General features: G+C 50.4%; 1 protein-coding gene across 2 annotated transcripts in view; it reads left to right on the top strand.

Annotated features, from left to right (window-relative positions):
- Positions 1-19,646, top strand: part of Dgat2 (diacylglycerol O-acyltransferase 2) — a 30,740-nt gene extending 11,094 nt beyond the window's left edge. For both annotated transcript variants that reach the window (XM_051149004.1, XM_051149005.1), the window contains exons 2-8: positions 3,796-3,924; positions 9,376-9,483; positions 9,853-9,923; positions 15,059-15,263; positions 15,878-16,052; positions 17,049-17,251; positions 19,248-19,646. In XM_051149004.1, the coding sequence (XP_051004961.1) occupies positions 3,796-3,924; positions 9,376-9,483; positions 9,853-9,923; positions 15,059-15,263; positions 15,878-16,052; positions 17,049-17,251; positions 19,248-19,402 (1,046 nt within the window). In that variant the 3' untranslated portion in view covers positions 19,403-19,646. The remainder of the gene's footprint in view (positions 1-3,795; positions 3,925-9,375; positions 9,484-9,852; positions 9,924-15,058; positions 15,264-15,877; positions 16,053-17,048; positions 17,252-19,247) is intronic.
- The last annotated feature ends 6,005 nt before the right edge of the window (positions 19,647-25,651 follow it).

Genomic DNA, 25,651 nt, shown 5'->3' with positions numbered 1-25,651 from the left:
CTTCCCCCCCCAGCTTCACTGTAGGGAGAAGAGAGAAGGGACCTGGGATCAGAAGCCTAGGGCAGATGCAAGCCTGAATTTATGTCTGAATAGTCCCATACTCTGACTGAGAGGCCCTGGCCATGATAACATCAAATGGGGATGATGGTGGTGGTGATGATGATGATGGTGGTGGTGGTGGTGATGATGGTGATGATGGTGGTGGTGGTGGTGGTGATGATGATGATGGTGGTGGTGGTGGTGGTGGTGGTGATGATGATGATGGTGGTGGTGGTGGTGATGATGATGATGGTGGTGGTGGTGATGATGATGGTGGTGATGATGATGATGGTGGTGGTGGTGATGATGATGGTGGTGGTGGTGATGATGATGGTGGTGATGATGATGATGGTGGTGGTGATGATGATGATGATGATGGTGGTGGTGATGGTGATGGTGGTGGTGGTGGTAGGCTCCCAGGATCCCAAGCTTCAGGAGTGCCTCAGGCATCATTCTTATTTTTCTGCACTGCATAGAAGGAGCCCTAGGGTACCCCCTCCCCCAATGGCTAGAGCATGGACCTCCTCTTCCTCCCTCAGCAACTCTACCTTTCCCTAATACCAGCCGGGCCCTGTCAAGGCACTGGGGACATAGATGTGGATCCGAACTGACCTGGCTTCAGGTAGCATCTGGTCTCATGTGGCAATCAATTTGAACTGTATAGTTTGCACAAACGAGAGGGTGTGGGAGCTGAGAGGGAGCTGCCCTCCCCTCACTTCACTGTCAAACAGAAAAGCTCCCTGGGGTGTCAAGAAAGCTTCCAGGCTTGGGTGGTCCCCAAGGAAGAAAGATCCTACCTCCCTGGAGGACATACTGTCTGCCATCAGGAAACCATAGTGTGCCAAAGCAGGGAGTAGCCTCTGAGGAGCAGTCACTGTCTCCTGGGCCCCTTGGGGCTTCCATTGGAGCCTGGACTAGGGGCAGGCCAGCCAGGCAGTGATGTGGGAGTGGGTCTGAGGAATGTGGTGCTGCAGCCCTCCCCCAACCTTTCCAGGCGCCTGCCATTTCCTCCTGCAGAGCTGCAGCTGGTCCTCCCTGCACTGTATTCCCTATGGGCTGGCAGGGCAGGCAGTGCGTGATTGGTCCAGTGAGGCAGGATGAAAACAGACTGGGCTCTGGGCTGCTTGCATACAGGCTTGAAGATTCTCTCAGGGCTGGAACAAAATGGGGTACTACTCTCTATCTACTTGTAAGCAATTTAATAAGATTCGGAGGATTTGGGGTTAATTCAGAGAAATTTTAAGTTTTCTCAGTTTGGGATAAGGTGTATAACCAGTAAGGAGTTTTACCAGGCCTCCGCCAAGCCAAGTGATGCACCAGCTACAGCTGGCCGCACTGACCAAAATGCAAGGTCTGTCAGTGTAGGATGAGGGTTCAGGCCTAGCCTTGGGTTTACTTTCCAGCAGGCTCAAGGTGCCTTCCTGTGTCCAATGTGCCTCTCCTTAAACACTCCTCCAAACCTAGCCTGAGGTTCTGCCAATAGTAGTGGTGGGGCCCGTAACAGAGAAAGCATCTGTTGTGTATTTGTTTCCTGCCTAGCAGAAGGCTGTACCCTGGTTCACTCCCTTACTCTCTGAGAGACTTAGATACTTCTACTTCTTTCCCAAATTTATCTCCTGGGGATATTTTCAGTTGGCCCTGGCTTTTCTTTCTTTCTTTTTCTTTTCTTTTTTCTTTTTTTTGAGACAGGGTTTCTCTGTGTAGCCTTGGCTATCCTGGACTTGCTTTGTAGACCAGGCTGGCCTCAAACTCACAGAGATCCACCTGGCTCTGCCTCCTAAGTGCTGGGATTACAGGCGTGTGCCACTATGCCCTGCCCCGGCCCTGGCATTTCTAATCTACTCCCAAGTGATATGCTGGTGTGTCCCCAGACCATGCTTTGGATAAAACATTGCTACAGCACCCTTTGTCTTCCTGCCAGTGGGGTACCTAGCCTGCCCAAAGGTACCTACACTTAGCCCTCATGACCACTGTTGCTGATAGTATGACAGCCAAACAGCCTTAAGTTGGGAGTGCAAGTTATATCTTGGAGGTTCAGTCCTCTTCTACATATACTTGAGACCTGTCCTCACATATAGTCCAGGTGATGAAAAGTCATAAGACCTTTAAGGATATAATTGTGCACCAGGCCCTGAGTTTGGTCCACCTTTGAACTTGAGATATGTCCAATGGTCAGAGTCTTTAAAGAGGAGGTGCCCAGGTCAAAGGCAGGGAGGGGTCCTGGGTTCTTCCTCTGCCTGGTAACTCTGCTCATACTATAATGCACGATTGTTTTAGGGTTCAGGATGAAACCTACAGAGTAAGACTGTGGAGGGAGAGGACCTAAGACAGGATCCCATTCTGTCTTTTTGCCTTTGCTTCACCATTCCTGAGGAGCATTAGATGTTACTGAGTAGCCAGTGTGTGATGATCACTAGCATTGAATTCCTGTCCTATTTCCTGGGGCCACATAGTAAATGGAACCAAGAGTTTTGTCTCTGCAATGCCAGGCCTTGCTCTAATAAAACATCTGGCTTATGAGAGGTGAAAGGACTGGTATGTCCACCTTGAAGTCTTGGCATTTTCTACTTATGCCTAAAAGTCAGAGAGACTGAGCTTTCAGCTACAAGGGGGACTATTTCTTTTTGAACTTGGCTGTGACCTTGCTGCCACCAGTTTTGACAGAAAGCAAAGGCTCAAATGTCACCCCTTTCTCCCTGTTCCCAGCTTCTAGGCCAGGGTGAATGATCAGGAGACCCTCAACGACAAGACTGACAGTCCTGTCCTGGGCCCCAGCAGTGGGTGGTAGGAAGGAATGTTTGGGTGGCACACAGTAGGCACTCGGTTGGGCTCACTTCGGGGTGTGAAGTGGCCTCTGCATTTTATTCTAGGGTTAGAATGAGTGGTCTTGGCGTCTCACCCGTGCTCTTCCCCAGTGCCACCTCTTTTGCAGGTACCAGGCTTCCTGGCTGCACTGCCTGTCAGCTGTTGAGTCCAGGGGTTCTCCTGGGTCTGCCGATACGGAGCCAATTGATTGAGCACATTTTGTCCCGATTTTTGGTCTTGGCACTTGCTTAGAAGCAAACATAGGTGCAGCCCTAGATCAGGTGCCTCCCGTGTCCTGTGTCCCTTTGCTTAAACACTGCTCCAACCACCAGCTCAGGGTTTTATCTTCAGTGCTGGGGCACATAGCTCCCCCCTTTAGGTGGGTAAGATACCCCTGGATCCTCCCTAAGCCCCCAAGCTTTGAGCACCATGGGGAAGATGAATGTAAACCTCTCCTAAGCTGGTAGTGGTGTAAGCCTGGTAGTTGGGGTGGGAGTGAGAGTCAACTCCGTGGAAAGAAGAGCGTCTAGGATGAAGGGAGTGAAGCGGGGATCTGGGATGCTCAAAGTACACTTGGACAGAAATCAGGAAAAAAATTGGATGTTGAACTTTTGTCCTTGGCCTCATAGACACAGATATCAAAGATTAAATATTTGTACTAGATCCAGATAAGGGAAATGTGTTTGGGGCCTGGGGATAAAAGAGAGCTGGCCTTCCTATGCATGACCCAAACTCAGGGCCAGCTCTAAGATCCCCTACTACCATGTCCCTTCGTTTTATGTGTAGAAACTATGACACAGAAAAGTCTGTAAAGCAGCCAGTAGGAAGGCATTTGGTGGCAGAGTGAGGGTTCGGTTGTTTCTGCTTCTCTGGCATCTGTGGGAGGTGGATTGTGTTGAGGTGTATGGGGCTGGAAGCGGGTTGTTAACAGACTGACATCTTCTTCTGCAGGCACGGGCTCCAGCATCCTCTCAGCCCTCCAAGACATCTTCTCTGTCACCTGGCTCAATAGGTCCAAGGTGGAAAAGCAGCTGCAGGTCATCTCAGTACTACAGTGGGTCCTATCCTTCCTGGTGCTAGGTAAGCACACCAAGGGTAGTGGTTAAGGGGGTGGTAGGGGTGGACATGGTTATGTCCAGTGGGATCATCTTCTCCCCAGCCTCTTTCCGTTTACTCCCATCTTTTGGGTCCATGGTCGAGCATCCCACCATTAGGCATGCCAGCAACCTTAATCCATAGATGTAGTATGGCCTCATTTTGCCAATTACTTTGCCCAGATTACTTGAATCTGGTTCTGTGGGATGCCCCAAAGCGCATAGCCTTCTTACAGTGCCACGTTGTCTACCAGCAGCGGGTGTGTTGCTTTGCCTTGGAGTGTGCCTTGTCAGTTTTGAGGCCTTCCAAGCCAGCTCTGACTTTACCTAGGCTGTGTGAGCTCTCTCAGAGTGAGCACCCTCCCCTTGAATGAGAAGGTGCTGCTGCTTCCCTCATGTGGCTTTTGTAGACAGCGTTGGGACTGAAGATAAAGGCTGCAAGCTGCTGCGTAGAGCCTGGTGGTGGTCCCCATTGCACTGATGCTTCTGCCAGAGAATGTCCCAAGATCCCAAAGCCAGCCCTAATCCCGTACTCCGCAGCTACTCTCCCGCCTCTGAGCGCTGCCTGTGGTGGCTTTGTGAAGCTGTCTCTTCAGGCCTGACTAGGTGCTTCACTTCCTGTTGGCTAGAGTCATCTGAGGGGAGGGCAGGCAGGCACTGCTCTCCTGGGACCTTTTCTCCATGCTCAGGCCTTGTGTCCTCAGCACAGGTTAGTTTCTGAGCACTTCAGTACAGACAGACCTGCTGCAGAATACCGCGTGTCCACCACATGTCTTGTGGCCAGGCCTCCAGCCTCTCTCTCTTCACACTGCCCAAGATGGTGGGAGCTCCGCAGACATGCAAATGACACTGTGAGCAGCTGTCCTTGAGGCAGGCAAGGAGCCTTTGAGACCACACTGTGGAACAAAGGAACAAATCCCACAGTGCACCAGGCTCTTGGAGTATCTTTTCTCAAATTCCTACTACACAGGTGAGGAAATGGAAATTCAGAGGTTTGGTGACATATCACCACACATTAAATGACAAGTTGGAGCTTGAGTCCAAGCCCAGTGCAGTCTCTTACCATAAGGGTCCAGAATTAATGGACAGAGACCAGCGTGGGCTTTGGATTTATTGAACTCCAAAACTAAATGCAAGATCGCACATTCTTTTTCTTTCTCTCTTTCTTTTTCTTTTCTTTCTTTCTTTCTTTTTTTTTTTTTTTTTTTTTTTTTTTTTTTTTTTTTTTTTTTGTTTGTTTTGTTTTTTCTTTTTTTTTTTAAGATTTATTTATTTTATTTATTGCATATGAGTGCTTTATCTGCAGAAGAGGGTGTTAGATCACATTATAGATGGTTGTGAGCTACCATGTGGTTGCTGGGATTGAACTCAGGACCTCTGGAAGGGCAGGCAGCACTCTTAACCACTGAGCCATCTCTCCAGCCCTGTTTTGGTTTTTCAAAACAGGGTTTATCTGTGTAGCCTTGACTGTCTTCAACTCACTTTGTAGACCAGGCTGGCCTTGAATTCACAGCGATCCACCTGCCTCTGCCTCCCAAGTGTTGGGATTAAAGGCATGCGTCACCACATCCAGCTTTTTTTGGTTGTTGTTTTTTTGAGACAGGGTTCTCTGTGTAGCCTTGGCTGCCAGGCTGGCCTTGAACTCACAGAGATCCTCCTGCTCTGCCTCCCCGAGTACTGGGATTAAACATGTGCACCACCGCGTCTGGCTCACGCACACATTTTTATTGCTAGAAAGGCTGTAGCTATCCTCAGAGTCACGTGGCCTCAGAAAGATGAAGAAATGGTAGTTTCAGGACAGATAGTTAGGGCAGACCCTGAGTGTGGCTTGCATTTGGTCTCTTATTAGAATACCAGGATAGAGAAGACAGTGGAACCGCAATTTTTTTCAAGACAGGAAGCAAGAACCTGGTGGGGACAGAGCCTTGCCCAGAGTTACAGAAGAAAGTAAGGGGGACCAAGATAAGAACTCAGTGGCACCAGCCTCTCAGTCCTCTATTGTCTCCATTTGTGCTAGAAGCCACCGTTTACCTTGCCTTAGTGGGTCAGAGCCTGGCTGTGGGGTACCGAGTGCATTGTGCAATCCTAGCCCATACAGTGTGCGACAGGGACTGGCTCCACGCTGTAGGCTAATGATCCACAGCCACAGCCCAGAAACTAAACTGGCCCAGCGTGTCTTTCCAACACGCTGGTCGGTGTAGGTGGGAGCTAGACCTGGGCAGATGATTGGGCCTGCTTAAGCTGCAGCTAATTACTACATGAGCAGGCCCAGCCACTCCCTCCCACTGGGCCCCAGCCTGCTGGAGAGGCTCACTGAGTATGGCAAAGGCTGCTGCGGAACACCTTCCTGCTCCTCTTAAGCTGTTTATTTGTTTTGTTTTTATAATGTGCCATGTAGCCCACTAGAAATCTGGTGAAAGCTGTGGGCCTTTTTGGTTCCTTTAATTGTATAAGTGCACTGGGTTTTAAAGGAACTAATAATGCCGGAACATAAATATGTAAACATTTGAAACCCAATTGGACACTTAGTGCTGTGTGCTTTTTTTTTTATTACGGTGTTGAGTTAGAAAGTAGCAGCAGCTGTAATAGTTACTAATCTTTATATATATATATATATTTCATTTATTCATATTACATCTCAATTGTTATTCCATCCCTTGTATCCTCCCATCCTCCCTCCCTCCTGCTTTCCCCCTACTCCCCTCCCCTGTGACTGTGACTGAGGGGGAGCTCCTCCCCCTGTATATTAATAGTTACTAATCTTAAGTAGTACTAAATGAGATGTCTTCAAGATTCCCGAGACTGCTGTAATGCAATACAAACACACCCTTGTCATCTATTAGTGTCGTGTCCACAGACTTTGCTAATACTTCTCTGGTTAGTCTCTAAGTGAAAGAAATGCTAAATTTCCATGTGAATCTAGTAGAAAATTTAGATGTCACTTTGTTCCCCGCCCCCTACAAGTCCATAGTCACTTACTGTGTTCCAGACCATGTGTTAAAGTCTAACACCCTGTCATTGTGTCTTCCTAACCTTCTGTAAGAAAGTAAAGGCTTAGGCATGGGTAGTGGCCAGTGCACAGCAGGGCCAGGTCACCGAGAGTCCGCTTGGTCCTGGAGTCCCTGCTCCCGATAGATAGCCATGCTGCTGCGTCTCCTGCTGAAGAACACCCGCACAGGGCGCTGCACCACCAGCCAGGCACAGAGCTCTGCAGTGTGAGTCGCCTGGGACTACATGCACGCGACGTGTACACAGGCAGTTCCGAGCATTCTCTACAGTCTCTGTGCATATAGCCCTGGATCCAGTGGCATTGGTGGGCTTCAGCCTCATTACCTGAGAACATGGCACAGGGAGCTGTTTTAGCGTCTCCAAAAGGAAGAACGTTTTCTGGGCTAGCTCATAGTTATCTCCCCAAACCTCCCTCTGTAAGGTTTTTTGACACAGACTCTCACCATATAGCCCTGGTTGGCTTGTATGTAGACCGGGCTGGCCTCAGCTCACAGAGATTCACCTGCTTCTGCCTCCAGAGAGTGCTGGGAATAAAGTTGTATGTCACCATGCTCAGCAGGTAGATCTTTTTTTTTTTTTTTTTTTTTTTACTTAAAAATTTTCTATATTGGTGGCTGCGACCAGAGAGATTATTCAAACTTCGTTCTAGTTCCAGGAGTTGCTCAGACACTGAGCTCTGTTGGACACGTAGGTGGTGAGAGAAAATGTGTATCCTGGGAGGGTGGGGGCAGCCCTGGGCTGCGTAGAGCCAGGACTGGCATGCCAGCTTTGGCCTTCTGCAGAAAGGCCAGGATGTAGTGATAACCTTCCTTTCCATAGCAGCCAGCCTCCCAGCAGTGGGGTTGAGGGCTCCTTGCTGGCAGCAAGTCTTTGGGATGTTTACACTGCACCCCTTTCTGAACTCCGTGAGTCTTGCCTGGCCTACCAGGAATGCATCGAGCCTTCCTTTACTTGGATACTGTGGAGGCTAGGGCTGGGGTGGACCCAAGGCAACCTGTTGGAATAGTGCGCTGTGTGCAGCCTAAATATAAGCCGGACCCCTCCTGGCTGCCTTCCCTTTATTATCTTCAGCAGGGTGTGTGGGCTGCAGATGCCTCCCAAGACTCAACCTCCCATGTGTGTACACCGCTAAGTTGTCTTAAGAAGCCACATGCCTGCTCTAGTAACTATAGCCTGGTTTTAGCTATCCTAGGGAAAGGCCAGCTCAGGAAGAAGAGGGTGATGGCTGCAATTTCCCTGCTCTTAGGCTCACAGAGATCTGCATCTTGACCTATTCTTTCCCGTGGACATAACTCTAAAGCAGGCTTAACACTGTGAACGGAAAGGGCTATGAAACCTGAGTTCTGCCCCCTCCCTAGTTGTGTTGAGTGCTAGAGGGACAAGATGTGCCCCACCGAGTGTGGAGAACTTAGAGGCAGGAGATGTTATTGTATGGTGGGGTGGTTTGATCTGAGGCGTGCTCTAGAGGAACCAGGATCTGGGAGGGGCTTAAAGGCTGGGTGAAATTTGGAAAGAGGAGCCACTGTGAGAGCATCTAGGAGGTGGGCCATGAGACACTGGCTCTCCTCCTCTCTGAGCCAGCCCATTCAGCCTCATGACCAGCCAGCAGGCCCAAAGGACAGTGACCACACATAGAGGGTGTCCTGGGAGAATCATTCCAAGTGTTTGAGGAGAGGGAGCCTGGTGAGTTCTGGCTCTGGCCTGAGGCTGCCTAGCCTTCTGTATGTTAGAGGACAACCCTCCTGAGACAGCAGGTCTCCCCCCCACAACACACACACACACAGCCATCACAGTCTAAGATTTATCACCTTTGGTGACTTTCTAAGGCCAATATAGACCATAGACCTCAAAGTCTATGTTTGACCCCTGGCCCTTTTCTGTCCTGCTGGGTAAGCATGGACAAGTCACTCCTGCCAAGTTCATACCTAAAATAGAATAAAAGTCACCCAGCTTTAGTGACACAGTGGTTTAGCCCATCTTCAAAAGTAAAGGGGAGGTACTTGGAGCTATTCTTTTCCTTTGTCCAGTGTCTTTGCTGGGCACTGGCACGGGGGTCATGCAAGGAGGTGCCATTAAACATTGCCTCTAAAGAAGCCGAAGTCAGCCCGGTGGCAGTGGTGGCGCACGCCTGTAATCCCAGCACTCTGGGAGGCAGAGGCAGGCAGATATCTGCAAGTTTGGGGCCAGCCTGGTCTACAGAGTGAGTCCAGGGCAGCCAAGAGAAACCCTGTGAGGTGGAGAGTGAGGCCTACACCCACTGGCTCTGCTCATCCTCGCTGAGCCACCCATCAACCACTCCCAGTACCGAGGTACCTGGGACCTCTGCCTAGATTAGCACCATGGGAAATGCTTCACCCTTCCCAAAGGGGAAACCATGCCGCAGCCAGGAGGCCCTGGAGTCTGACCTGCTGCCCTCTGCCTTCCCCAGGAGTGGCCTGCAGTGTCATCCTCATGTACACCTTCTGCACTGACTGCTGGCTGATAGCTGTGCTTTACTTCACCTGGCTGGCATTTGACTGGAACACACCCAAGAAAGGTAAATGTCTGGGTCTCCCACCTGTGCCATCCCGCACTCTAGGACGCCCTTCTGCACAGCTGCAGCTCCTCCTCCTCCTGAGGGCTGCCTTTTCTATGGGATACTTACTCTCTGAAGGACCTGGGCATGGCTGTGTATGGTATGGGGTGGGTGGCTCAAAGCTCCCTCAGTGTGTTGACAGATGCTCAGCCTTCCTTAGAGATGGCCGGGGAGTGTCTGTGGGAAGGGGCCCACTGGGTGGGTACAAGCACGCTCTGTGGGCTGATAGATAACCTCCCTCGGGGGTTCATGCGGACTCTGCGTGGCCTATGTTGCTCAGATGTCCCTCACATCCACTCCTTCCCAACATTGTGTTTTGTTTTCTGGAAGGTGGCAGGAGATCACAGTGGGTGCGAAACTGGGCTGTGTGGCGCTATTTCCGAGACTACTTTCCCATCCAGGTAAAGACATTTGGTGTGCTGACTTGGGAGCACAGGGATCGATGGAAATACGAACAGTGGCTGTGCGGAGTTGAAACTGTTTGGGCCCGCCCACCATGAGCATCTGTCTGTACTGACTTTATGACAGACTGAGGAAATGCTTTTTTAAAAAAATACATATCCCACATAAAGTGAAATCAAGTTTTAAGACAAAGCACCACTGTTCTCAGCCATAGGGAAGCGGAGTCGCTGTAGTTGGGCATGACATGGTAGCCAAGGCAACAAGAGCACCATGGGAGTTACTGGCTTCTTGTTTGATTCTTTGGGGGAAGGAAGACTGTGTGGTTCTAAAAGATGACTCTACACCTGGGGTCTGTTCCATGTAAGGGGCAGGTATCGTCGCCGTGTAGTCTGTGGGGTTGCATCTCCTACATAAGTGGAGATTGGAGATAGAACTTAAAATGAGGTGACCCGAGAGCTTAAGTACTGAGAAGATGGGACACTTAGGAATGTGTGGCTCTGAGGGGGCAGGGAAAGCCGAGAGCATACGCCCCGCGTCTGAGAAACAGCTGTGTGAGGTGAAGCAAAAGGACACATCCGTCAGTTTCCGCACTGCTCCCTGCGGTCTCCTCTTTCTACCACAGAGGAGCCTGGAGGCTGCAGAGTAGCAATGCTTGGGGAAGCCAGTGAGCAGCTGAACAGGACTCTCTAGTCGCTGCCCTGCCCCAGAGCCCGGCCTCCTCCTACCACAGTGTCCGCTCAGCAGGGTCAAGTGGGGTACAGGTGCTCACACTGGGAGAGTGGAGACTAGTGTGATCCAGGGTGGGGCTCTGACTTCCAGGAGACAGCCCTTTGCTATGAAGCAAGGTTAGAAGTCTCCTGTGGGTTTCCTCCCTCGGCTATTTGAGGGCTCTTTGCTTTTTTGGGCATCTGTCTTCTCTGGGATGGACCCAAGTCCCCAACAGGAACAGTGTTGGTATCTCCTCGGCTCTGGCTGGCCCCTGCCTGGTCTGCAGGCTGGGTGGTGAGACAGAGTGATCTAGCCCTGGTGCACTGGAGGATTGTGAGTGGGCCTGGAGATTTCTCCACAGGGGGAGGACCTGTCTGGTCAGCACTCTGAGCACCCAGCCCTGGTCTGGCACACCCAGCAGAAGGCAGAGTGCCGAAAATGGAGGCAGTATGCAAGTGTGAAAATGTTCTCTGCATGATGAGGTGTGGTGTGCTTTTGTTGTTCTGAGTCAGTCCCTGAGGTAGCCAGATGGCCTGCATGGGGCTGGCAGGTGGTGGTCAGGTAGCCCTGCGTTCCTCTGCTACTGTACTGTTTTGTGGGAGTGGCCCTGGGCTGCTCGGCCTACTGCTGCTATTCCCAGGACTCTGTTCCCTGCAGTTGGGCTTCCTTCTTCTGAGCGCCAAAGCTCTGCCCAAGATGCCCAGCAAGTCCATGGCTGTGGTGCCAGGCCTTCTGACAGGCAATCCAAGCTCTTTTTACTTGACCAATTCTTTGCAAGAGACTTGGCCCCAGAAACCTCCCCAACTTGAAAGATTCCCTCTTCCCAAATCTCCTTGACTGTTGGAACTGTTGGTGCCATTCCATTCACTGACCTGCCATTGTTGGGACCTGTCTAGTGCTGGGCACTCCCCTCAGGTATGGGTGATGGAGGAGAGTCAGCCTGGGGCTAGTGGGTCTGATGCATCCTATTATACTTTCACTCTCTGTATTAGCTTTCTCAGCCTCAGCGCATGCCATTTACCTCAACTGCAAACTGGAGCTGTTAAGTGATAAAAAGTGAGTGAATGCTAGGGAGATGCTATGAGGCCTGTTCTGTTCTCTCTTCTCTGCCCCGGGTGCCGGTGTCTTCTGGGCCACTGGTCTCACCCCAGGAAGCCTCCTCCTCCAGGCTGGTGGCTCCCATCCTGCAGCAAGTGACCTGACGATTGTTGATCAGACCTGAGCGTTCAGATGCTGTACGTACTCCAGTTGATCTCTGACCCTTTCAAAAGACCTGGAGGATGGGCTGCAGAGATGGCTCAGTGGTTAAGACGCATGACTACTTTTCCAGAGAACCCGGTTCAAATCCCAGTACCTACATGGCAACTCACAACTGTGACTCCAGTTCCAGAGGATCCAGTGCTTTCTTCTGGCCTTTGAGAGCACTGCACATACATGGTGCACAGACATGCGGACATGCGTGTGGGTAAAACACCCATACATGTAAAATAAAAATAAATAAATCTAGTGGGGTGAGGTGGCATGTACCTTTAATCTTAGGCACAAGTAGCTAGATTTCAGGCCAGTTTGGTCTGCGTAGCAAAGCTATGGCTAGCCCGAGCTACATAGTGAGGCCCTGTCTCAAATAAATTAATGAATAAATCCTAAAAAGGCCCACCTGAGCTCCATGTTTTCACTCTGTCTTTGCTGAGCCACGGAGCATCTGTGAGCTTCCCTGTGAGGGTATCTGGGCCTCACCCTGAGTGTAACAGACTCCAACCCTTGCCCTTTGCCGCTTTACGTCAGGTCTGACACTGTGTCCGAGAGCTTTGTGTAACCTGCCCGCCCCGCCCCTTTTTCCTGAGCTCCTGCCATGGGTTATGTAATGGAGGTCCCCAGCTAGATCAGTGTGCCCAGTTCATTTCTCTTACTGGAGCTCCCCTCTTAAGTCACCAGCTGGCCCAGAGGGCATCTCTTTTAGCAGCCACTGGGACTGTAACTGCCTATAACAGAAGTGGCTCATATCCTGGGGTCCTGAGGAGTAGGCAAGGCCTTTGGGGACTGGGAAAGGCTCTCTGCATTTCAAATCAGGTATATGTCTAACTGCCTCCTTTCATAGACATGCAGACTGAGGCCCAGAGAAGAGGGTCTGTTCCCAGTTCACAGGACACTCTGCTGCCATGCCCTGCTGGCAAACTGCTGCTAGTCTCTGGGACAGAGTCTCTTTCTCTGTATGGGGCTAGGGTAGGATAAGCCTGCCCTGGGTACAGGGTGTGGGGAGTGCCCTGCCAGGAATGTGCCCAGGCTTACACTCACCAGCTGGCCTGGCCTGACCGCCTTTGTGCTGGGACTTTGCCGCCCATCAGGCATGTCAATAGAGCAGTCAGCAGCAGCGACCTTCGCCCTCTCTGCAGAGTGCACTCTGTTCAGTCTTGGGAAGAGTAGTGTGACGTGAAGACAGAAGAAAAGCTCTGCCAAAGTGCTCTGTTCTTCTTGGTGCGGCTTGGGGACCATTAGGCTCTACAGTGGCCCGAGGATGTTATAAACCATGTGTCCCATCAGATTAGAGCCTTGGGGAGGTAGAGGATTATTGAAAGAGCCAGCTAGGTTCCTTGGAGGTGGCACATCACTCTCACAATGTCCAGGGAAAAGTGAAACTGGACGGGGCCTTGCGCATATGTGGAGTTGGTTCACTCTGACTTCCTTAGGGGGAGTGATGGCTCCGGTCTCCGGACTTGTTTAGCTTGTCATCAAGAGACAACCTAGATCGTTAGGGCACCCAATCTATTCTGTGCTTTGTCTCTCAGTCCCAGCCACTGGCTCCAGAGAAAGTTTCTAACCCGGTACCAGTTACCCCACCTCCTCCTTCAGTGCCTGCCTTGCTGTGGACACTGGCCAGTGCTTCACTAAGAGCTAGCTAGGTGGACAGACCTACCTGCTGTTTCAGGAGAGCAGAGCAGCAGCCGCCTTGTGCAGTTCATGTGTCCAGCCCCTTGGGGGATTCCCTCACTCTCCACTGCCATTCCCCAGTCATTTGGTTGACAGCTGTGTTGTTTTCCAGGCAGCATTAACCCTCTTGCCAAAGGCAAAGTGAGAAAAAAGTACAAGTGTCCCATCCAACAGGAGTGACACCTAGGGAGGCTTGCTCACAGCGCCAGACGCCCTGCTCCATCCCTACCTCCTTTGTCCCTAGATTTAGCAGAAGGCCCTTCACTCAGTGGAGGCTCCCATAACCGAAGGAAAGGCAAGTTGGGTGGGTGTCTTGGTGTTTGTGTTTTGTTTTCTGAAACAGGGTTTCTCTATGTAGCCCTGGCTGTCCTGGACTCACTTTATAGACCAGGCTGGCCTCGAACTCACAGAGATATACCTGCCTCTGCCTCCTTGAATGCTGGGATTACAAGCATGCACCATTATGCCCAATTTTCAAGTGGTATATTTCAATGGAAGTAATGCAGATGTTCATTTTTGTTTTACTTTCCTATATTTAAAAAATCTGAGTATTTATTTTTCTAATCCAAGAGAGTGATGTCTTAGTAAGAGAAAGCCCTCCTTCCTCCCCCTCCCCTCAGCAGTACAGTCTGCACTGTACTCCTGGCAATGCTGTCGCACTGTCTCCTGCCTAGTAGCCTCCATTGTTAGCATTTTTACAGGTACCCAGCCTCAGGGCCCTTAGGAAGCCAGTTATCATTTGGAACATCCCAGAACAACTTTGTTAGTAGAACAGTGGTTCAGATCATTAGCTGCCACAGCCACACAACCAGCCACCTCCCCTTCCTCTCACAGCCAGGGCTGCCTGGCATGAGGGCTGATGTTTGTCCTGCCTGTCTGCCTGCCTGTCCCAGAACCTGCACTGAGCCTGGCTGCTTGTCAAGAACTTGGTACTGGTCCACCTGTACCATGCTTTTGTCCACACTGGAAGTGGGAGGTGGGCTGCATGGGCTTATCCTTTGAGCTGTTTGAGTCTGCAGTGTGCAGGGACCAGGAAGACCCACTACCTCCAAGAAATTCTTAGTAGGGGACCTGAAGCCATGGCTCAAGAAAGACTTGCCAAACTCAGAGTCTAGATTGTACCCAGTGAAGGCTGGATGCTCCTTTTTAAGTCTGAGTGTTTCAGCTCGGAATGTTGTAGGAAGTCACTGTGGTGAGGAGCCCAGAAGCAGGAAGCCAGGAGGCTGGTTGAGCATGTGTTAGTTGTTTGGGGCTGTGTTTGACTGGGAAGGGAGGAGGAAGAAGGAAAAAACATCTGTTCAGGGACTCACAGCCCAGTAGCTGCCAACCACTGGCACTGTGGTTCCAATAAAGAAAGTCTGAGGACAGGTTTGGAAAGTCACTGCCATCTTGGGCGCCTAGCATAACAAGGCACGAGAAACATCAGGTCCCTTCCCCACTTTTGGGGTGTCCCTTGTACTCCTCTCCCAGCCATTTCTAACATACAATTTCCTTGCAGCTGGTGAAGACGCACAACCTGCTGACCACCAGGAACTATATCTTTGGATACCATCCCCATGGCATCATGGGCCTGGGCGCCTTCTGTAACTTCAGCACAGAGGCTACTGAAGTTAGCAAGAAGTTCCCTGGCATCAGGCCCTATTTGGCCACATTGGCTGGTAACTTCCGGATGCCGGTGCTTCGGGAGTACCTGATGTCCGGAGGTGAGGCTCCACTGTCAAGGCTTGAGCCTCCCCACTGATCATAGCCGTACCGGGAGCTAGAGTGCCATTCCCATGAGGTGCTGGTCCCATGCAGGTAGAGACAGCCTTCAGCAGAGAGGCTAGGTCAGGAGCTGTCCTAAACGTCAGGGTGCATCACAGATGACACCTTCTCACCCTTTTTCTAGATGGAGCAGCCATTGTGTTGCCTATTGTCTGTGCACCTGCCATGGGTCCTGCTGGCTGGACTTCAGAGCTAGGGCTTCTCCACAGATTGTGCTGAGTTTCTTCTCCTTCTCCTTCTCCTTCTCCTTCTCCTTCTCCTTCTCCTTCTTCCCCTTCCCCTTCTTCTTCTTCTTCTTCTTCTTCTTCTTCTTCTTCTTCTTCTTCTTCTTCTTCTTCTTCTTCTTCTCAAAACTGCTACCATTCTTCCCATTTTGTAAATAACTGAGAATCAGAGAGAATTTAATTGCTTAGGTAGGAATGATCATATATCTTCTAAGAGGGTAATGGGGTCTAGGACCTACCTATAATAGTTTTTATTTTACCCTTGATCATATAGAGTGATAAAGAATGCATCCATGGGCATTCCTGATTGTGTGTCCCCCTTACCCCAGGCATCTGCCCTGTCAACCGAGACACCATAGACTACTTGCTTTCCAAGAATGGGAGTGGCAATGCTATCATCATCGTGGTGGGAGGTGCAGCAGAGTCCCTGAGCTCCATGCCTGGCAAGAATGCAGTCACCTTGCGGAACCGCAAAGGCTTTGTAAAACTGGCCCTACGCCATGGGTAAGTGCTAATACACACATCTGTGTTTTCCTCTAGCTGGGACAGTGGGTCTCTGGAGGAGGTTCCCAGACCCTAGAAAGGCAAAGAAAGACACACCCACACTGCATGGCTTGGCCTGTCCTAGTGTAAGTGGTGCAAAGATTTGTGCAACCTATTGTCCCTAGACACTTACAGGTAGACCAAGAGGCCAGGCTTAGATGTAGGACATGTGAGGAGACTTACAACTTGAGGAGTCAGAGATGTGAGACTCAGCGGTGAATATTTAGTTTGTACAAAGCCCTGGGTTCAATCCCCAGCATACACAAACATACGCACACCCCTACACCCCCACAGCCCCCCACCCCGCCTCACCCAGAGCCAAAAGCAACCTTTATCTATGGGATCAAGAAACCAGGAAGGAGATGGCATTATTTGAAGCACCAGAGAAAGCTTGTTGGAGAGGTGACCTTTAGACAAGAGCTTACAGCTTGGAACTCTCTTTCTAGAAGACTTTGCTCTGTTTGATGAGCAAATCCACCTTCTAAGATCACTTAGACTTCTAGCAAGTGAGGGGACTTGAGTGTCCATTTCCCATCTGAGAAGACTGAGGAGTCATGGTCTGGAGGGGTAGAGCTTAAGGTCTCACGCCAAGCTCCTTGCACTCTGTCACTGCTTTCTGTCCTGACTGGAGTCCTAGAACGATGGGCTTTTGGTGAGACAGGTTTACCACTGTGGCTCTGTAGTCCAAGTCATTGAGGCCCCATGAATCTTGAAACGTGTGCATTGGAGAGGCTGTCCTACATTGTGCTGTGTGGAGTCAGGCCAGACCACTGGCTGGGAGGGATGGGGACAGCTAGTGTGCTGAAGCGGTGACAGGAGGTGAGTCCGGGGCTGAGAGGGAGTTGGGCTGGACAAGCAAACAGCAAAGCCAGGCCCTGCTGGGTGAGGTCGTCAGGGTGCCAGTGAGAACAGAAGCCAGTGCCTGGGGTCTGACAAATCTGGGCCTCTCTCTTCCAGAGCCGATCTGGTTCCCACCTATTCCTTCGGAGAAAATGAAGTATACAAGCAGGTGATCTTTGAGGAGGGCTCCTGGGGCCGGTGGGTCCAGAAGAAGTTCCAGAAGTATATTGGTTTTGCCCCATGCATCTTCCATGGCCGAGGCCTCTTCTCCTCTGACACCTGGGGCCTGGTGCCTTACTCCAAGCCCATCACCACTGTTGGTGAGTTCCTCACCTACATTCTGAAGGCCATCCTGAACATGGCAGGCTCCTGGACAAGCCTCCCAGCGCAGATGAGAGCCTTGTCATGAGGACCTTGATGAGTTGGGTACTGGGAGAGATGAGGGGGTGAAGTCTGAGCTGGGATAAAAGACAACCCTGTTAGGAGAAGGTACTGCAGCAGTGACCGTGCTGTCGCTCTGCTCTTCTCAGTGTGCTCATGCAAGAGACATCTCTGACACTGACAGCTGGAAATTCTCAGCAGAATAGAGGGAGGAAAAGCCAGGTGCATATCTGTAATCCCAGTATGGAAGGCAGAAACAAGATCGCTGCAAATGTGTCTAGTCTGCATAGCAAGTTTCAGGCCAGCTAGGGCTACCCTGTCTTAACGTAAGATTAAAAACTGCCTAACATAATTCTAAAAACAAGGTATTGACCTTTTTGAGGAACAGAAAGAAAAATAAAAGCAAGTAGAGCAGCCGGGCATGGTGGCGCACGCCTTTAATCCCAGCACTCGGGAGGCAGAGGCAGGCGGATCGCTGTGAGTTCGAGGCCAGCCTGGTCTACAAAGTGAGTCCAGGATGGCCGAGGCTACACAGAGAAACCCTGTCTCGAAAAACAAACAAACAAACAAAAAAAGCAAGTAGAGCATAGACCTGTGGGAGCTAGGGGGAAAAAAACTGTAGTGTTCTATGTATTTGGGACAAGTTAGAGCATTCAGAAAATCAAATATCAGGTGTGTGTGTGTGTGTATATACGTGCATGTGGGCGTATGTTTAAGGTCACAAGCCAGAGATCTTGTGGACACATTTGGCTCTGAACAGTAGAATGGAATGTCCAAAGGTCAGGCAGTACCTGTGTATTGGGGGCAGGCATTTGCCTGTGCTCCCTGCAGGACAGCACTTCTTTCAGGGGTGGCTGAGGGGACTGGCCTTGAGCCAGTGCCTCTTCAACCAAAGGATGGAGCGGCTGCAGGGCCACTGGGAGCAGAGCTCGGCACTATTTATTCATTCCAGTGTTGTTTGTATGTACATGCTTTCAGGGATTTCCTCTTGGAGGTGGGCTACCCTTATCCCTGGGGAAGACTTAAGTCTTCCTTTCCGCAGTCATTAGTTGCTTGTGGTCTAGGAGCGCCACCCCCAGGGTTTCCAGCTCTCTGTCCCTCTTGTCATTGTTCAGGCCTTGTTGAAGTATCATGAGTTCAGCTTCCCTGTCGTTTCTAGGAGGCAGAATCTCTTAGCAAACTTTCGGACCCTCTGGCTCTTACAGGCGTTTTGTTTCCTCTCTGAGGTGCTTCCCAAGCCTTGAGGGTGGGGTTCTCTGTAGGTGTGTCAATGAGGGTTGAGCACCCCCGCTCCGCCATTTTGACCAGCCAAGTCTTTCTGTAATCCCCTCTGCCTGCCGTGAAGAGAAGCTTTCTGGATGAGGGATGAGAGCTGCGTTTATCTACAACTTTAAGTCATCCCTGGGACTGTTAGGTAGAGGGGAAAATAAAGCGTTAGAATGGGCCAAATGCAGAAGCCTGGACTGAAGGAGCGGCTGGCCGTGGAGAGGGCTGTGTGTGCATCTGGGAGGCGTCTCAGCACAGTGCCGCCTAACTCTGGGCTTGGACAGAAGCAGGATGAGGAAGTAAAGCCCAAGTGTGAGGGGTGTGCTCCTGTCTACACGCCCTTAGCAACTGCTCGAGCATGTTTCTTCTTCCCAGAATCCTTAGGGAATCTGTGAGACAGATGCCAGGTGGCAGATGAGGAAACTGAGGCTCTGAAAGGCAAAGCCCTGCACCTGGTCCACACCTCACGCTGGAACTTGGCAGGGTGTGGAGCTGGCCTTGACCTGCACCCAGAGGCCACAACCTTGGGCGGGGCCTTTCCTGTGCTGGCAGGCTGTAGTGTTCTCATCTGGACAGTCCATAGCACAGGGTCACATCACATTGGGCAGGCACCCAGGAGTGGGATACTCAATGGCATTGGCTGACCGGAACCTCTGCCCCTCTCTGCAGTGGGGGAGCCCATCACCGTCCCCAAGCTGGAACACCCGACCCAGAAGGACATCGACCTGTACCATGCCATGTACATGGAGGCCCTGGTGAAGCTCTTTGACAGTCACAAGACCAAATTCGGCCTTCCAGAAACAGAAGTGCTGGAGGTGAACTGACCCAGCTGTGGGGCCAACTCCTGGAAGGAATGACCGCAAATCCTTTTCTACCAAGTTCTCAAGTGCATTTGGTTCTGTAAATTTGCAAGCGTCATGGGTGTCTGTGGGTTATTTAAAAGAAATTATAATTTGTTAAACCATTGCAATGTTAGATCTTTCTTAACAAAGGGAAGAGTCAGTGTTTTAAGCGCACTTCTGGTGTGTCATGCTCGAGGTGGTGGCTGATGTTTCTGGGCCGAGATGGTTTTTTTATCCGCCCTTTCTAAATGTTCCCCAAACAACAGACACTCGGCCCTAATTAACTGGGGAAAAACAGCCCTTAGTGACTCGGCCACTTAGACAATCCTCTTTGCTCCAGGGATTCTCGAGATGGCAGAGCCGCCTCCATTCCCACCACCCCCCATGTGACTGCAGGTCTGGTCCTTCTTGCCAAGGGGAGGCTGCTGAGGATGCAGTTGGCCCCGTTTGGGGAGGGTGGTAGATAGCATCGGGAATGCCCAGCTTGAGTCTCCCCTCTGCTCCTCCCCAGCCCCTTTTCTCCAATCTGAGCCTACACTGGCCTCCTGTATACTGTGCTAGGGACAAGGCTGTCCCACGGGCACCGTCTTGGGTTATGTCGCTGCAGTTGGCTGGTTTTACTCTGGAGGCTGGCATCGTGGAATCAGCACAGCTCAGTGTTGGTTTGGAGCATGTTCTCCCAGCTCCCTGAGCTCTCCTGAGCCACACCCCAAGTCTGGTGTGTGGAAGAGCCTCTCTTCACAGAGGGGCCTGGCTTCCTGAGCAGCACACTGGGTCCAGGACAGGAGGCCCCCTAACCCAAGCCTCACATGTGTGCCTTTCTGAGGCATTGGGCCAGGGAAGAAAGCCATCCCCCCACCCCCCTGTACATTCTGTTTTTTCTCCATGAGACTGTGCCATGTCACACTTTTGTATATTCCTAGACTAATAAATGGAAACAAGAACCGCCTGTGAGTCGTTGCTTAGTGCTGTACTTACACACTGTCTGTCCTATTGCACAGGGCAGACTACAGTCTTCTCTGTGCTCCCATTTGAATCAGTAAAGGCCTTAGCCCTTTAGAGGCTGCGTAACAAGTGGCTTCAAAATTTCGTGGCTACAGGGCTGGAGAGATGGCTCAGTGGCCAGGAGTGCTGCCTCTGAGGACCTCGGTTCCACATGGTAGCTTCCAACTGTCTGTAACTCCAGGTCTAGGGGATTCTATGGCCTCTGGCCAGACACCCAGGTGGTGTAACAGACATGTCCCTGTTGCAATGAACTTATCAGTATGGCCTAGGGCACAAATAACCAACACAGAGAGATTATAATGTATTCTAAAGCTGCAATCACTACACTGGGCAGAATCTAAACTGCTACTAATCTATTAGTAAACTAGACTAAACTACTCTAATCCTATGGACTCAAAACCTACATCTATCCCAATCACTTGCCAATCTGATCCTCCTCAGGCGGCTTCTTTCCCCAACTGTCTACTGTCCAGCCACCATCTCTTCCAACCTCCCTTGGAAACCTTGCCCTCCACTTCCTGTCCTTCTGCCCAGCTGATTGGCTAACCAGTGCTTTATTGACAACTGCTACATCCACTCAAGGCATTCCTCCACATGTCCTGCCAAGGTTGCAGTCCGGGGGCATGGAGGTATTGGCCAAGGCTAGATGCATCCCAAGCCTGAGCAAGGGAGACCCACTTTCCACTGCTCACGTGGGTGATGGCAGGATTCCTCTCCCTCACTGACTGTTAACAGAGGCCTTGCTCAGCCCCTTGCCCTGTACACCTTCCCACAGGGCACTTGACAGCAGTGAGAGGCGCCAGCGTGCAGTGAAGAGCACGAGCCGCAGCCCTGTGTAACTGACCTTTTATTAGATGTGAGGAAGAGGTGAATACCAAGAGATGAGGTCCAGGTAGCCTCGTTGTAAGCTGACACCCTGCATGAACAGCTCCTAGAACAGCAGAGCCAGAAGGGTCCTTAGGAACTAGTTAAACAGTCTCCTTTGCTTGGCCTCAGCTAAACCAGGCCTGATGTCACCTGATGTTGTGGTTACAGGTCTCAGAATATACTACTCCTTCCTGTTCACTCAGTTCGGTGACTACTCAGCAGCCAGAAACCCCGCCCAGTTAGACCACAGACCTCATTCCAGCCTCCTTACTGACAGTATCTCCATCCCACTTCCTGTCTGCCATTCCCTCCGCCGCAGGGCAGCTCTTCTGCCTGGAGCCATGAGTGGGCCTCAGAGATGGGAACAAGGGGGACACTGAGGGCTGTGACAGACTCTCTAGTCCACCCTGGCGCTTCATTGACGAGGTGGTGACTAAGCTGGGCCTCAGAGCAGAGCTGGAGATTTGTCAGGGAGGAGGGAGACAGGCAGAGCAGCAGGTGCAGAGATGGAGAGGTCCACACTACACTGCTGCGGTTCTCCATCCAGTGGCTGTGGACGCAGCTGGGTCTGGGAAGCTTGGTGAGCGTGGAGGTTCCACACTGCAGGTGGCAGAACGGATAGAGTAGGAGGGGGCCTCTCCTGCCTTCTGTAACACTAGGCCATCCTTAGGAACAAGGAAGCTCAGGCCAGAAAACAGCCATTTCTTTTTTGTTTTTGGTGTTTTGTTTTTTTGGGGTTTTTTTTGTTTTGTTTTTTTTGTTTTTTGTTTTTGTTTTTGTTTTTTGTTTTTGAGACAGTTTCTTTGTGTATCCCTGGCTGTCCTGGAACTCATTCTTTAGACCAGGCTAGCCTCAAACTCAGAGAGATCCACCTGCCTCTGCCTCCCTCCCATGTGCTGAGATTAAAGGCTTTTACCACTACCACCTGCCTTAGCCAGTTTCTTTTGGTAGAGGCAAGGCCCGTGTTCTGGTGAGGACCTCAGGCCCACCCACACCAAATTCCTAGTCCTAACCCCAGTCTGCAGCTAACCGGACAATGGATAGAATAGCATCCAAGCTAAGCCCGGGCCCTAACCTAGTCTACCCTAATGTAAGGACATTCCTAAGGATTAAGATTCTTATTACTGAGTGCCTACTATCTACTAGGGAGCTCAGCAACCACAGTGTGGATAACAAGAAGGTCCCAAGTCCCAGTGGGGTTTCCTTACCCAAGGCCATCTAGCAGCAGCATGTCCAAGAGCTGATTTGCCAGTCCTGATCTAGCTATTGCTGTGGGGGCCCCAGGTGCATGTTGGGAGATTTGGCTTGGTAGCAGGAACTCCCTTCTCAGAAGACCCTCTGCCACCGTCCAGTGAGAATAGGGACTGCAGTCTTAGCCTTCTGAAGGGTGTCATTTCCATGGGTCTTCCTGTGGATCCCACACATAGCCACTAGGGGGCACTGAGAACGGTTCCATGGCAAATGTGACACAGCAGCTGCCTGAATGCCTCATATTTTGATGTGGACCTAGCTTTCCAGTCCTAAGCTAGAAGCTACAGAGAAGAGGACTTAGAGGACTAGACAGAAACTTAGCCACCATCTGAAATACATTCCTGGGAAATTTGGTGTGGGGGGGCCAAGGGACCTGGCTCTGTCACACGGCCAGTCAACATTCAGTGCCCGAGTCAATGCGCCTGGTTCCTAGGCACTCAAAACACTAAGATGATGGGGCAAAACTCCCATATTTCTAAAAGATCCCCCTATTTGCCCACAGTCCTGAGAATTGAACTTATTTCCTTCTTCATCCCTAAAGTCATAAACTACTGAGGATGGACAGATTGTATCCAGCTAAGACACGCAGACACTATCAGCACCACCCTGTTGCGTAGCGTCTAAGTGCCTCTGCACCTGTAAAAGGCATATATCTCTACTCCTGAATAACAGAGAATACCGACGTCTGACATGAGCTGAAGATGTCCACCCCAGGGCTTAGCTCATAGGCCCTATGGTAGCGGTGATGGTAAGTTAATTCTGTCATTGAAGCGCAGCACCTTGAGCAGCTAGTGTATAAGAGTGGATCAAAAACAAAGGAAATCCAATATATGAAATAGAATTTAGGATTTGTAACACATAGAATGCTTTAGAAGTTGATCTCACAGCCAGGTGTCGGTGGCACATGCCCTTAATTCCAGCATTTGAGCAGCAAAGTCTCTGAGTTCCTACCCAGTGAGTTCCAAGACAGCCAGAGATACATAGAGAAACCCTGTCTCAAAACAACAACAACAACAAAATAAGTTGAGCTTAGTACAATAGTCTAACTTTCTAATCTCACATACCATTGCTAGGAAAAAAGCTGCTCTCACCATATCTACTAAGTTCAAGGCCAATTTGGTCTACAGAGTGAGTTCCAGGACAGCCAAGACTACACAGAGAAAGCCTGCCTCAACTCCTCACCCCACCCCCAAAAAAGTTCCTCAGGCATTAGGCAGGATTTGGATCTAAAATCCTCCTGCCTCAGCCTTCCCAGGAGCTAGGATTCAGCTGCATACCACCAGGCCAGGAGCTACCACACCTTCTTTGGACTTTGCCAGCTTGCTCCAGCAGTCAGCTGTCCAACACTTCCATTACAGACTCTGGTTCCAACCTGTGTGCCAGGATGCCCCTCTCCCTGGCCTGTGTGGAAACCTCATTATCCCTGATTCTGTCTTTCTGCTCTGGGGTCCTCTGTCACACTGATGCCACTTTGTTCATGCCTCTGCCCTTGGGGGTTTGGGGCAGGAGTTTTGTTTTGTTTTGTTTTGTTTGTTTTAAGAAGGAAAAGCAGAAGACTTGCTTTGCCTAGGGCATTTTATCTTTGTCTTTTTTTTTATTGTTTTTGTTTCTGGGTTTTTTTGTTGTTGTTGTTTTTGTTTGTTTTTTGGGTTTTCAAGACTGAGTTTCCCTGTGTAGCCTTGGCTTTCCTGGACTTGCTTTGTAGACCAGGCTGGCCTTGAACTCACATCGATCCACCTGCCTCCCCCGAGTGCTGGGATTAAAGGTGCATGCCACCACTGCCCAGCCTTGTTTCTGTTTTTTTTAAATTGCTGGTGGTAGTGAAATTCTTACCCATCAAAGTTCTAAGTAGTATGATTTCTTTGTATAAAAGTTTTCTTTTTGTTTTTTTGTTTTTAAGCCAGTGTACAGTGGCAAACTCCTGTAATCCTAGCACTTGGGGAGGCAGAGGCAAGCAGATCTCTGTGAGTTTGAACCCAGTCTTGTATACAAAATGAGTTCAAGACAGCCAGGGCTATTACACAGAAAAATCCTATTTTGGAAAACAAAAACAAGGGCTGGAGAGATAGATGGCTCAGGGGTTAAGAGCACCGTCTGCTCTTCCAAAGGTCCTGAGTTCAAGTCCCAGCAACCACATGGTGGCTCATAACCATCTATAATGTGATCTGATACCTTAAAGCTTAAAAACAAAAACCAAATAGAATTTAAAAAATAATTTACTTATATTTTAACTATTTTTAAAAATGTGTATTAGTGTTTTGCCTGCATGTATTTTCATGTGAGGGTGTTGGTTCACCCGGAACTGGAGTTAGACAGCTGTGAGCTGCCATGTTGAGTTCTGAGAATTGAACCCGGGCCCTTTGGAAGAGCAGCCACTGAGCCATCTCTCCAGCTTGAGATTTATTTTTATTTTATGTGTATGAGTGTTTTGTCTTCATGTATATAAGGGCATACGTCTATGTGTGCATGCCTGGTGCCTATGGAGGCCGGAAGAAGTTGCGAGAGCTTCTGGAACTGGAGTCACAGATGGTCAGAAGCTGCCACGTGGGTGCGCTGAAGCAAACCCAGCCCTCCGGAAGAACACTAGTACTCCTAACTGTGGACCCATCTCTCCTTCTTCTTACTTTGGATTTGTGTGTGTTTCTGTGTTTGTTTGTTTCCGAGACAGGATTTCTCTGTGTAATAGCCCTGGCTGTTCTGGAACTCTCTTTGTAGACTAGGCTGGTCTGGAACTCACAGTGATCCACCTGCTTCTGCTTCCTGAGTGCTGGGATTAAAGGCGTGTGCCGGCATGCCTGGCCTCTTACTTTGGGTTTGTAAGGCAAAGTCTCACTTTGTGGCTTATGCTGGTCTGAACTCTCTCTGGTCCCCTAACTGACCTTAAATTCATGTCTGCTCCTGGCTGCTCTTGCAGTGGACAACTGTCTGTAACTCCAGTTCCAGCGGATCTGATGCCCTCTTCTGGCCTCTGTAGGCACCAGGTATGGACGTGGTATACATACATGCAGGAAGCTACTCATATACATTAATTTTTTTAAAGGTTTCTTTATTATGTATACAATGTTCTGCCCACCAGAAGAGGGCACCAGATCTCATTATAGATGACCA

The sequence above is a fragment of the Acomys russatus genome, chromosome 7, assembly GCF_903995435.1.
Source record: "Acomys russatus chromosome 7, mAcoRus1.1, whole genome shotgun sequence".
NCBI lineage: Eukaryota > Metazoa > Chordata > Mammalia > Rodentia > Muridae > Acomys > Acomys russatus.
This window is presented reverse-complemented; position numbering and strand designations above follow the sequence as displayed.